At 40.9% G+C, this 14,438-nt stretch overlaps 1 protein-coding gene across 3 annotated transcripts in view; it reads left to right on the top strand.

Annotated features, from left to right (window-relative positions):
- SIGLEC1 (sialic acid binding Ig like lectin 1) overlaps positions 1–5,695 on the top strand; it is a 59,326-nt gene extending 53,631 nt beyond the window's left edge. For 2 of the 3 annotated variants that reach the window (XM_075189516.1, XM_075189522.1), the window contains 3 exons: positions 1,255–1,351; positions 1,691–1,760; positions 4,748–5,695. In XM_075189516.1, the coding sequence (XP_075045617.1) occupies positions 1,255–1,351; positions 1,691–1,760; positions 4,748–4,804 (224 nt within the window). In that variant the 3' untranslated portion in view covers positions 4,805–5,695. The remainder of the gene's footprint in view (positions 1–1,254; positions 1,352–1,690; positions 1,761–4,747) is intronic. The other variant, XM_075189517.1, reaches the window with a different exon arrangement.
- Positions 5,696–14,438: the final 8,743 nt, after the last annotated feature.

The raw sequence follows: 14,438 nt of genomic DNA, 5'->3' as shown, positions 1-14,438 counted from the left end.
TTATGATAGAAACTGAATAGCAAGTATATAGATTACAGCTTGGCCAACCAACTGGGCCTACGTTTGGGGGTTGAGAGTTTCAAACATCTGATTGTGTGTGGAATCCTGGTGTTGATTGTGGTTTGACATTTAAACATCAGGTTTCAACCATGATCAAATCCTCATTCTCTCATCTGAAGAACATGCGTTTCATTCCCTACACTATACATGCAGAGGAAGAGCTACACCACCTGTAACTGGTAGAAAAGGCAGCGGCCAGGCTGGTACCTAACCAGCCCCGTTTCTGCCACATAGCACCTGTTCTCCATTCCCTTTACTCGCTGCCTGTAAGATGGCAAATCTGTTTCAAATTTGGCTTATTGACATTCAAAGTCCTTCACAACCAGGGACCTAGGTCCTTAAAGCAGCCTCTGATTCCCTGTACTCCCACTCACTTCAATCTGCAGACGTAGATCTACTAACAGTTGGTAGAATCTCCCATACTTCAGCTGGGGCTGGAGCTTTTATCTTTGTGCTCCTCCTCTGCGGAGCACATACCGTCCGTCAGACCCTCATTCTAGAGATCTTCATGAACAGACTCCATTCTCCATTTTCATTTAGTTCTCTCTTCTGTACTCTGCGATCTCTTTATATTTTTATTATATATCATAGGTGTTTAGGTTATAGCTCCGACTGGAGAAATCCATTATGTAAATAAAATTATTATTATTATTTCTCAACATTCTCTCACTTCCGTGTCTCATGTTATTTATTATAACTATTTTACAGCCTGGACATTGTACCCTCTCCTGTGTCTCATATTACTTACTGTTCATTGCTATACTTACCTATAATGTCTTTAATGCTCCCTGTCCATTCCTTCTGTGTCTTACACTACTTACCGGTCATGTCATGTCACCTGTTCATTGTCTGACGTTACTTACCTATTACTGCTGTAAAATCCCCTGTAGATTTCCCCTCTCCTGTGTCTTACACTACTTACCGGTTATGTCATGCCACCTGTTCATTGTCTGACATTACTTACCTATTACTGATGTCACGCCCTCTGTAGATGTCCCCTCTTCTGTGTCTTACACTACGTACCGTTCATGTCATGTCACCTGTTCATTGTGTGACATTACCTACCTATTACTCCTGTCACGTCCTCTGTAGACTCTGTAGATGTCCCCTCTTCTGTGTCTTACACTACTTATCTTTACAAGAAATTAGAGTTATATTTGAGTCCTCTCTCTCATCATCTCTCCATTTACACAGACAGAGAAGCTCTCACGTACATGGTCGTTTCCTGGATTGCTATAGTGTTTGTTCTGTTCCTGGCTACTGGCATCGTTGCACTACTGTACTGTAAGAAGTAAGTAATGATCCTCCCCTAATCTCTGTGGCCCTCTGCATCACCCCTGCCTCTTATGTGTATTAATACATACATTAGCAGCAGTTCACGTATGTGTGCAAGAGTGACGTTATATCAAATGTAAATATATTGGTTCAAGATGATCATCATAGTATCAGATAAGTATATTGTCATTTATTCTTACAAAATACCTTTGTTTACACCTTCGGTAACATGTTTCTTTAGAATCCACCTTCCCAAACTTGTTTGTTTAAATTTAATGACAATATTTGCTAAAGTTTAACAAAATACTTCTGCATCATCCAGTTCAGTCTTTACACACTTACGTTTATTTTGTAGGATTAAAGAGAAGTATATGTGTAAGACTGACAAAGATTGTATTGAACTGGACAATACGGAAACATCACAGGTACAGTAGATATATTACCACTGTTTTATTTATATAATGCCACGGTTTATTCCAAGGGGATAAGAGCTCTGCCAAAGTGTAATATTGAAACTGACTTTGAAGCTCTATAAACAGTTTATGTCATGAATGTATCAGGGACAAAGAAATTTGCGATTTAGAAATAAAATAAATGTACAACTGTATATACAGATTATTGTTACAGTGTCACTTAAGTTTCATTAGATCTGGTATAAATTTAGCTTATGAAACTAATATTTTCTTTATAGTCAGCTCCAAACACGGGAAAATTCAGGCGCAGAATGGATATGTATAATATTACGATAATCCTAAAATTATCCAAACTTCTTTAATAATCCTGTACAAATAGGCTCAGGCTGCTGTATCAAGAAACTGCCAAAACATCTCTAATAAAACACAAATGAATAACAGAAGAAAAATACAGCGCTCTAAAAGCTCTATTTGAGGAAAGCACCAAAATAAGCACGAAACTCAGATGGCAGAAATAATGGGCTGCAAGTATTCAAAAATCAATCAACAAATCACACCTATATAAAACAATAAATAATAACCTAGAAATATATAGTATCACTCATAAAGGGAATATAGCATCAATACTGAAGTGTAGTTCCACACCAGAAAACTAATTAAATTAGCAAGAATTAATATATAAAGTGTGGTTCCTACCACAAAACATAGAAGGTCCCCTAAAAAGAACCTTCTCTAGTAGGACACATATTATATGATAGTCCTAAAACACAAATAGAAAACAAATCTAATATACATAAGACATAAAATAGAAAAACAACTTAACTGCAGTTCTAAAAAAAGAGCGTCCTGCCCTCTTTGATGGGAGTCACTAATGATAGACCAGCTCGATCATGCACTCATCATCCCATATCAGGAAAAAAATCATATATGGTCTCAAGCTGTAGATAAATAATGTAGTTCCCGGTCGTCTGTATTGTTGATCGGTAAAATATATGTAATGTCCTTACCCAGATCCTGGAAGAAAAGAGATAGTCGAAAGTGGTCCTGCAGTCCTTCTGAATTTGAGTAAAGATTGAGGTGGCCACCCATACACTGCTCCGTCCTTACCTCCAATCACCGGAGCTCTTCAGTACACACCGACTGCGCACATAAGGGATCTCTGGTCTTCACTACCACGCTGAGACAAATACTATTAAATGCTTAGCCACACAAATCCTCGGAACCCCAATACAGCATCAATAAGGAAATCAAGTATTCAGCATACACATACTCCTGCCGTCCCTGATGCGTTTTGCTTTTTCAAAGCAATCTATTTGTGTTTTAGGACTATTATATAGTATGGACCTCATTTAGAGTAGGCGCAAAGTCCTATTTAGGCGCATCTAACCAAAAAACACTACCACCCATGTGCAGAAATCTCCAAATCCGCCTGCATCTTGGACGCAATTAACACTTGCGACAGCTTGCGACTCACTACGAGAGAATGGGAGGAACGCTGATTTGTTAAGGCGTGGCCATGTAAATACATCCTAGTCGCAGTAAGGCGCAGACGCAACACACGTCTAAACAGGGCTAAAGCTGTCCGGCAGGAATTAGGTGGCGCAAGCGGTTAGCTAGCTGCAGGAACTGCTCACAGCTCGATAGGGTATTAAGAGTGGGACGCAGCTGGGGTTTGCTTGCAACTTGTAATACCCTACCAAGCTGCGGCACACTCCCTCTTCTATACTCAGGCCCGGCGCTCCCATTAGGCAAGGTTAGGCACTTGCCTAGGGCGCCGGGCTCTGGAGGGCGCCTGGAGGGCGCCACAGAATGGTAAATTACTTTAAAACTGTGCGGCGACCGCTGACCATACCTGTCACGGCCGCCGCACAGCATTCAGATGCACGGGGAGGGGGGAAGAGGCTATTGCTCACCACCGCCGCCTCTCTGCTCCATCTCCTCCCCTAGTGTCAGTGAGTGGAGGGGAGGAGACGGAGCAGAGAGGCGGCGGTGGTGAGACAAGGTAAGGAAAGACGGGGTGAGGGGGAGGAGGTCGCCAATTTTTGCGGGGGGGGGGCGCCAATTTTGTAAAAATGCCTAGGGCGCCATGGACCCTAGCACCGGCCCTGTCTATACTTCTTATACGGACTTTGCGTCCGACTCTAAATGAGGTCCTATGTGTCTTATTAGACGCTCTTTTTAGGGGATCTTCTATGTTTTGTGGTAGGAACCACACATTAAATATTAATTTTTGCTAACTGAATTAGTTTTCTGATGTGCAAATGCACTTCAGTATCAATGCTATATTCTCTTTATGAGTGATAGTGCATATATATAGTTCATTATTTATTGTTTGTTATATGTATGATTTTTTTATGTATGTTTTTTCTAAATATTACAAAAATATTTTTACTGATTTTTGAATGCTTGCAGCCCAATTTTTCTGCCATCTGAGTTTCCTGTTTATTTTGGCTCTTTCCTCAAATAGAGCTTTCAGAGCGCTGTATTTTTTTTTTCTTTTTATTCATTTGATATTATCCTTGTGTTTGGAAATAGTGGTCAAATGTATTATGAGATTGTCACAGCACAATAAAGTCCTAAAAATTAAATATGTCACATTCTCTCACTTTCACATTTCTCTCACTGGCACTATCTCCTTATATAATCATACTGGGAGAGTGGACATAATTTACATAGCAGATTGAATGTGCAATAATCATCATCATCATCATCATCATTTATTTATATAGCGCCAGCAGATTCTGTAGCGCTGTACAATTGGGAACAAACATTATTAAGACAATACTGGGTAATACATACAGACAGAGAGGTAAGAGAACCCTGCTCGAAAGCTTGCAATCTATAGGACACTGGGAGTTTGAAACACAAGGGCATGTGCTACATCATATTGTAGAGGGTGGTAATAGTATTGTTATCTTCACACAAAATAACAATGATATATTTAACGGTTGATATTGATATTAGAATTGCCCATTAAATATTGCTAATACTTATTTTAGTTGTTTCCTAGAAGTGAAATCACAGCTTCAGATGTGTTGGAACCAACACCAGAATGATTGTTTCTGTTGGGCGTGGAGCGATCTACAGTCAGCACAATCATCAGCCTTGATGGAAGCAAATGTTTATAAGATACATAACTATTCTGACAGCCACAACAGGAGAAGCCTCTATATAACACCAGCCTCCTAGAGTCTATGGATACAGCACATACTAGCTCTCTAACTCTGATAAACCAATAACGTCTTTCTCAGCAAAATCCTCCTGCCCTCGATTCTTGGCTATTGTTTCCCGTACTCCCAGTAAAGGCCCTGTCTGTCCTGGCTGTGTTCAATCTCCGATAAGAGGATTAATCCGATGCACCACTACTCCTGTACTAACTCTAAATAGCCATTGTCAGAATCTTTGTAATCAACTAGACATGTTTGAAAACATTGTCAGAGACTTGAAAGTATCTGGTGTTAAAGAAAATTATATTCGAATGAAGAGAATACATTTAATAGTAGATTGTAGAATGAATATAATTATAATCTTACCAGCTAAAATGTTTAATGCATGTATTTCATTAAACGGACTCTAGAGGGCACTAGATATCCTTATACATATATAATGATGTGCGTTAACTGCCATGTGTTATAAGGATAACTGGTTTAGGTCAGTTCTCAAACTGAGAGGCAAAGGAATTGCAATTACAGAAGAATTTCCCAGAGTGCCGAGCAGCGAGCCACACCCACAGGACCTGCCCAGATGGGGACCTTGACGAATGAGCCACAAAGATTTTGAAATGATGGGATTGTCATTATTTTAAACCCCTCCTTTCTCATTACTCAAACAAAGTATCTGCAGGTATAGAAACTTTACAGAGCATTCAGAATGTAAGCATGGGGATATGTCACAGGCACAAGCTATTATTTTATTTTTTGTAAATAAAACCTTTTATATCTTTTTAATTTTCTTGGTTTTGGTATGAACATTCAGTTATTGTTCTAATGCCGGTCATAAAAATAGACAAGTAAAAAGGGAAAATCATTAATTCCCATTGAACATGTCAGTATGTTTGGGTATAATTCCAGTACCTCCATAATTAATAATGTGTGGATTGTGCAATATAAAGTGCCACCTGTTTTAAATATATTTTATGCTTTTGTAAATCCCATTCTTTAATAATAACCCTCTTTTATTACCACTGTTTATTCAATGACCACCCCTCTAAAATAATAGAGTGGCCCTGTATCTAATGTTGCATTAGGATTGGTAGATCCCTTCCCTGCTGCTGTACTGGTAGATGAGCACATTAAATAGAAGTTCAAAGAAAATGACAAAAAATGCAAAGAGCTCTCCTGCTCCCTAAATACAGACGGGAGGTGCTCATCCATACCCCTCAAGTAGCTATACAACCCCCTCCCCATGGAAAAGGGGGTTTATTACTGTTTGGAGGCTTCCAAGAGGCCTTATTGGATCTCTACTGTCAGAGACTGGCAGGGAAATAGTTAAACCTGCAAGAGCTGAATGTAACGTGTGCAGTGACCAAATCCAAATTGTGAGTGACCGCCGCCCATGAGGAGCCTGGTGGGTTCAGTGGGCTTCTCGTGATAAGAGAATGCTGATCATTAATTGCACAATAGGGAATATAAACTGCCGATCATTAATTGTTCCTCCTTGGAGGATGGTGTCTTGTGGACATGGAAAATAAATAGAATTAAAATTAAAAAAAATTGTATATGTATAATGCAGAGGAGGTTGAGGAGTATGGTAGAATTGCTGCTAGTGGGGATGTCAGGTTCAGTGTCATGGCTCTGGTTCAGTGTCATGGTTCTGGTTCAGTGTCATGGCTCTGGTTCAGTGTCATGGTTCTGGTTCAGGGTCATGGCTCTGGTTCAGTATCATGGCTCTGGTTCAGGGTCATGGCTCTGGTTCAGTGTCATGGTTCTGGTTCAGTATCATGGCTCTGGTTCAGTGTCATGGCTCTGGTTCAGTGTCATGGTTCTGGTTCAGGGTCATTGCTCTGGTTCAGGGTCATAGCTCTGGTTCAGGGTCATTGCTCTGGTTCAGGGTCATGGCTCTGGTTCAGGGTCATTGCTCTGGTTCAGGGTCATGGCTCTGGTTCAGGGTCATTGCTCTGGTTCAGGGTCATGGCTCTGGTTCAGTGTCATGGTTCTGGTTCAGTATCATGGCTCTGGTTCAGTATCATGGCTCTGGTTCAGTGTCATGGCTCTGGTTCAGTGTCATGGTTCTGGTTCAGTATCATGGCTCTGGTTCAGTGTCATGGCTCTGGTTCAGTGTCATGGTTCTGGTTCAGGGTCATTGCTCTGGTTCAGGGTCATAGCTCTGGTTCAGGGTCATTGCTCTGGTTCAGGGTCATGGCTCTGGTTCAGGGTCATTGCTCTGGTTCAGGGTCATGGCTCTGGTTCAGGGTCATTGCTCTGGTTCAGGGTCATGGCTCTGGTTCAGTGTCATGGTTCTGGTTCAGTATCATGGCTCTGGTTCAGTGTCATGGCTCTGGTTAAGGGTCATGGCTCTGGTTCAGTGTCATGGTTCTGGTTCAGTGTCATTGCTCTGGTTCAGTGTCATGGTTCTGGTTCAGTATCATGGCTCTGATTCAGTATCATGGCTCTGGTTCAGAGTCATGGCTCTGGTTCAGGGTCAGGGTCATGGCTCTGGTTCAGGGTCATGGCTCTGGTACAGGGTCATGGCTCTGGTTCAGGGTCATGGCTCTGGTTCAGTGTCAAGGCTCTGGTTCAGTGTCATGGCTCTGGTTCAGGGTCATGGCTCTGGTTCAGTGTCATGGCTCTGGTTCAGTATCATGGCTCTGATTCAGTGTCATGGCTCTGGTTCAGTGTCATGGTTCTGGTTCAGGGTCATTGCTCTGGTTCAGGGTCATAGCTCTGGTTCAGGGTCATTGCTCTGGTTCAGGGTCATGGCTCTGGTTCAGGGTCATTGCTCTGGTTCAGGGTCATTGCTCTGGTTCAGGGTCATGGCTCTGGTTCAGGGTCATTGCTCTGGTTCAGGGTCATGGCTCTGGTTCAGGGTCATTGCTCTGGTTCAGGGTCATGGCTCTGGTTCAGTGTCACGGTTCTGGTTCAGTATCATGGCTCTGGTTCAGTGTCAAGGCTCTGGTTAAGGGTCATGGCTCTGGTTCAGAGTCAGGGTCATGGCTCTGGTTCAGGGTCATGGCTCTGGTACAGGGTCATGGCTCTGGTTCAGGGTCATGGCTCTGGTACAGGGTCATGGCTCTGGTTCAGTGTCAAGGCTCTGGTTCAGTGTCAAGGCTCTGGTTCAGTGTCATGGCTCTGGTTCAGGGTCATGGCTCTGGTTCAGTGTCATGGCTCTGGTTCAGTATCATGGCTCTGGTTCAGTGTCATGGCTCTGGTTCAGTGTCATGGTTCTGGTTCAGGGTCATTGCTCTGGTTCAGGGTCATAGCTCTGGTTCAGGGTCATTGCTCTGGTTCAGGGTCATGGCTCTGGTTCAGGGTCATGGCTCTGGTTCAGGGTCATGGCTCTGGTTCAGGGTCATGGCTCTGGTTCAGTGTCATGGTTCTGGTTCAGTATCATGGCTCTGGTTCAGTGTCATGGCTCTGGTTAAGGGTCATGGCTCTGGTTCAGTGTCATGGTTCTGGTTCAGTGTCATTGCTCTGGTTCAGTGTCATGGTTCTGGTTCAGTATCATGGCTCTGGTTCAGTATCATGGCTCTGGTTCAGTGTCAAGGCTCTGGTTCAGTGTCATGGCTCTGGTTCAGGGTCATGGCTCTGGTTCAGTGTCATGGCTCTGGTTCAGTATCATGGCTCTGGTTCAGTGTCATGGCTCTGGTTCAGTATCATGGCTCTGGTTCAGTGTCATGGCTCTGGTTCAGTGTCATGGTTCTGGTTCAGGGTCATTGCTCTGGTTCAGGGTCATAGCTCTGGTTCAGGGTCATTGCTCTGGTTCAGGGTCATGGCTCTGGTTCAGGGTCATTGCTCTGGTTCAGGGTCATGGCTCTGGTTCAGGGTCATTGCTCTGGTTCAGGGTCATGGCTCTGGTTCAGTGTCATGGTTCTGGTTCAGTGTCATGGCTCTGGTTCAGTGTCATGGCTCTGGTTAAGGGTCATGGCTCTGGTTCAGTGTCATGGTTCTGGTTCAGTGTCATTGCTCTGGTTCAGTGTCATGGTTCTGGTTCAGTATCATGGCTCTGGTTCAGTATCATGGCTCTGGTTCAGTGTCAAGGCTCTGGTTCAGGGTCATGGCTCTGGTTCAGGGTCATGGCTCTGGTTCAGTGTCATGGCTCTGGTTCAGTGTCATGGCTCTGGTTCAGTGTCATGGCTCTGGTTCAGTGTCATGGCTCTGGTTCAGTGTCATGGTTCTGGTTCAGGGTCATTGCTCTGGTTCAGGGTCATAGCTCTGGTTCAGGGTCATTGCTCTGGTTCAGGGTCATGGCTCTGGTTCAGGGTCATTGCTCTGGTTCAGGGTCATGGCTCTGGTTCAGGGTCATTGCTCTGGTTCAGGGTCATGGCTCTGGTTCAGTGTTATGGTTCTGGTTCAGTGTCATGGCTCTGGTTAAGGGTCATGGCTCTGGTTCAGTGTCATGGTTCTGGTTCAGTGTCATTGCTCTGGTTCAGTGTCATGGTTCTGGTTCAGTATCATGGCTCTGGTTCAGTATCATGGCTCTGGTTCAGGGTCAAGGCTCTGGTTATAGTGTTGCACATTGAGGCTCTTTAGAATTTTCCACCTCTCTGCTTCACTGTTAGATATACCCAGTGTGTCCTCACAAACAGAATATAACAACAGCTGGAAGTAGAGCTAAACAAAAGGCTTTATTATAACTGTGGTACACACTGGTAGCAGATAGTGATTATGGAGGTACTGTGGAAAATGAAGGAAGATTTAAAGGGGGGAACTCAATTCCCCCCGAAGTACTGCCATGTTATAGATATTACCGTTATTACGGTAATATTAACCCGGCTTTCTGCTCACAGCTCAAAGAGCTGCGAGCAAAAAGCCAGCGTTAGAACTACCGTAATAACGGTAATTACATGCACTATTGCCGTAATAATGGTAATAGTTTTAGCGCGGCGGTAATTCGGGAGGAATTAAATTCCCCCAAAGAGCTGAAGCAAACAATGTATCTAAAAACATAAAACAGTTGAAATCCTGGGTGATAAAAAAACAAACAATAATCCTAGCTGACAGCACAGGAACCGACTGGTGGTAGAGAAAGAGTCTACATCCGTATTTCCAATAAATACAAAAATATTTGGGCACTAAATAAAAAATAATGAGTAATAATCTGGAATGAGCTGCAGCTGGAAGATGGGAAAGCGACAACCCACAATATAAACCAAAAGAAAATACAAAAAAATACCAGCGCAAAAACACTACCGGAGGATATATAAAACAAATTGTGAGATAGTATTCAGTGCAAAAAATCACATCATTTATATATGTGTGCCAGTAACATTGACATATGCAACAATAAAATACAGAAAAATATGAAAATAAAAATAAATATGTTTCAACCATATAACATGGAAATAAAAAGTGTTTCAAACAAATCACATGGCATATGTTAAATAAGGATCCAGACCTCTAGATGATGAATTGTTTACATATAGTCAATTAGGGAAACAATATCCCATATAAATGGTTTGTGTTGTGGAGAACATCCTCAGGTGTTCATGATGAACTATTTGATTTTTTGCACTGAATACTATCTCCTAATTTTTTTTATAGTGGTAGTGTTTTTGCGCTAGTATTTTTTTGTCTTTTTTACATCAGTATATGTCAGGTTGCAAAAATAGGCTTCCTGGTGAAATAATCCTTGAATAAAAACACAAACTCCAGGTATTAGCTTGAAGAGAGACTGGTTGTAGAAAGCCAATTTCCAACGGATAAAGTCCAGGTACTAGCTTGAGGAGAGACTGGTCCAGGTACGAGCTTGAGGAGAGACTGGTCCAGGTACGAGCTTGCAACAAACCAGAAATCAGCAAGAATCATCACAGAACTAGGCTAGGGACCATTAATAACCAGCAATAAGAGCTACGCGTTGCAGGTATAAATGGGCATGCAACAGGTGGGGAAATTAGCAGACCTGGGAAAATAATTAACTGCTGCATTGCTGGAAATCAGATAAGAGAGCTGCAGCAATCCTAGTGGAAGGTGAGGATATCTGACATCAGGAGGTAAATGTATCAAACTGCGAGGTTCTGGTGGGTTTGAAAAGTAGAGATGTAGAGATGTTGCCTATAGCAGCCAATCAGATTCTAGCTGTCATTTTGTAGAATTTACTAAATAAATGGTAACTAGAATCTGCTTGGTTGCTATAGACAATATCTCCACAGCATTGTGGTGTACTATAGGCATGCTTTGTAAATAACCTTGATTGTACTAGCATAAGCCTGTGTCAAAATACAATTATGCAACCAAATGCTATTACCATAAACATAACTAAATTCATTCTTATTTTTATATTGCCTCTTTAACCAATTGAGTTATATACAGTGTGCAGTCAATATAATATTGACTGGGAATGTGAATAAGAATATTCATTATCTGCAAATACAGTATAAAGGGATGTGTCATTTGAGTACTGATTCATGCAACTGCAAAATCGTCCACAAGGTGCCAGCAGAGAACACGAAATGATTGCATTCAAAGAATATGTTTTGTAATGATCAAAATAAACACTGGAGGGCAGCAGAGCACAATTTATATTCCTACAATATTGTGTCTACGAGTAAATAGTGTGCATTTAAACTATAATGAACAGCTAACAGTCTTACTTATAGTCTATTAGCTAACTTTAAATAAGTCACATCCCCATTGCATACACTGGTTTCTAATAAACATTGGTATGAGCAAATAAATTGCCCCTTTATATGTCAATATTGGTATCTCATATATAATGTGTATTTTAGAGCTTGATATTTTTAATTAAATAACAAACGCAGTTGGATTTGAATAGCCTCTTTTGAATAATATTTTATATATATATATATATATATATATATATATATTCTGTGGTATAGGGAGTATCATAATGTTACAGGTATGTTAGCTATTTGATAATGGTATATTTGTTCTATTACGTGTCATGCAGACTATTTAAACTATATAAATTGAATCATATATATTAAAATAAAAAAGATATATATTTGAATAACCTGTCCCTGTATATTTCTGTGTCTGGTATATTTGGATATGTATCTTGAAGCCTGATGTAAACCCTACGTCATTCCATGTTTTTATTTTTCACAGGTTTTCAAATATAGTGATGTATATCTACAGCTTTCAGCAAAAGTATACTGACGACTGTTTATGTAACATAATGTCTGTGTTCTTCATTTTAGTAGAAGAGTATATTAAATACTATTTCAGTTTGCTAATGATTGCCTACTTTCTAAGTTATTACTAAATATACCAATAATGAATAAGATGCTGACTTTGATTGGCCTTTTATGATCACGTGACAGTTTACTTGTTAGACATACATAAGGTGTCTTGTAACAATGTAATCACCTGATGAAGGGGTTTGACCCACCAGCTTAGAACACATCCGAGCGTTCTGACCGATGATGTCACAATACAGCTGTCACAATGGATGATGTCACAAGTTGTTCTGGTCAAGTCAATAGGCCGGCAGCCATTACATATGGACACGTATAGCTGGATGCTGGTGGGCATCTCATTGTGGACCGTGGGCCTGGTAACTGGAGGTGACAGAATAAGTGATACTACCCCTGATGCTACAGGTACTTAATAAGTAGACACTATATATGAGGAATATTTATAGACTCCTGCTGTAAATATGAGGATATTAAAAGTTACCTGGGAACTCTGAAAGATATGAGTCTGCTGGTAAAGTGCTTTAATACAGGGTACAGTAATCCAAGGTGACTTCTACTAACCTTATATTCCAAACACATGGACGTAGACCAAGGTGACTTCTAATAACCTGAAATTCTAAACACTTGGGTGTAAACTAACATGACTTCTAATAACCCTATATTTCAAACACATGTGTATGTTCCAAGGAGACTTCTAATCTATATATATAAGGGTCATTCCACATCAGATCACCCAAAAAAAAATGAAATGTCCACCACCCATCTCAGATTTGTTCGAGAAAATTTTAGTTAAGAGAGGATGTCAAAACAACTATTTCTGCCAAATATCCTGACGGGTTTATTTATAATATATATATATATATATATATATATATATATATATACTATCTATATAATTTTCAATCTGTTTTAATTTAATCTTTTGCTGAAACACTTGATAAACAATGCAACAAAATCATGTTAAAGAAATATAAATTAAAAGTTACATTTTAATACAATACTTCCTCTGTGCATCCTAATTTAATGACGCTTCTTCTCAATATAATTACCCTTCAACCTTAGAGTCATAAGAGATATATAATACCTAAGAAAACTGTTTATAAGGGAACAATAGGATACAATAGAAAACATATACAATAAAACTTCTTTTCCCTTTTACTGTTTGTCTAAATTCCCTGCCACACGCACACTAGTTTATTCATTAATAAAATCAATCTACCAGCACTTGTTTAGACTATGGGAGAAATTTGTAGCACCCGGAGAAAACCCTCACAAACACGGGGAGAACACACAAACTCCATACGGATGAAGCCCTGGTCGGAATCGGACTCATAACCGCAGTGTCACCATATCTGTATAAACATATTGTATTTCCCATACAGGAAACAGGTCCTGCCAGACATCAGACGAGGAACTGGGGACCCAGAGGAACAGTAAGTGCCCTTTACCATAATAATTAGATTATCAGAGCAGAGTGGGATTGTTTTTCATTGTTATTTGTCTTCATGTTTTCACAACAATGATTTATTCCTTGTATGGAAATGACTTTCGAGCATTCTACCTTGTTGGTTGATGAGAGACCTGCATTGACGTGACCAAAGCCAGGCCTAGGGTTAGGCAGTAGAGGCAGCTGCTTTAGGCTCAACAGGGCTGGAAGATCTAAGACCTGCACTGAATACAATTTATTTCTTCTTCATAGTATCAGAAGAGCTGTGTGTTCAGTGTGAAGTCTGCACCTGACCCTCATACGTCTGGAGGATCCCTTATTATATTTCTTGGCTCATTAGGTTAATAATCTAATAAGAAAATAACCTCATGCGGAAAGCACTAGGGTTCCTCCCAACACCCTTGTGCGGTGAGTGTTAGGGTAAAAAGTAAGCATCCCCTCTTATAATAGAGGTAGAAAATTGTATAACTACCTCCAAAGATTCGGGAACTCGGTATTGGACCAAAACAATCTTTAAACCCCTATATGGCATCATAGAACAGGATCATTCCACTTCTAGTCCATGGACTATGGTCCTACAGCCTTGTTTGAGTGTGCAAATGTTGGTCTCTGCAGAAGAAACTCTGTCCACAGATGAGACAAGGGGATTCTGAGGAACAATGCCAAACACCCAAGTTTGAGAGACTGTTTACATCAGCACCAGGAGATCTGGGCTTTAGCTTGAAGCCTTGTTTACAGCCTTCATAAAAATTATTAAAAGGTAACTGTCTCCATTAAATCGGTCAAGTTAGCCGAGCCATGTGTTGGACTTGTCTCCATAATGATATCCTGACTGTTCTAATGTAATACCCAGCAATTCAATCCTATCTGTAAACACCAATAATCAGGCTACTTGTATGCACCACCGTTAGCATCCTTGTCTCCCATAGAA

The sequence above is a fragment of the Mixophyes fleayi genome, chromosome 1, assembly GCF_038048845.1.
Source record: "Mixophyes fleayi isolate aMixFle1 chromosome 1, aMixFle1.hap1, whole genome shotgun sequence".
NCBI classification, from domain to species: domain Eukaryota; kingdom Metazoa; phylum Chordata; class Amphibia; order Anura; family Limnodynastidae; genus Mixophyes; species Mixophyes fleayi.
Note: the sequence above shows the minus strand (reverse complement) of the source record. Positions and strands in the feature narration are given on the sequence as shown.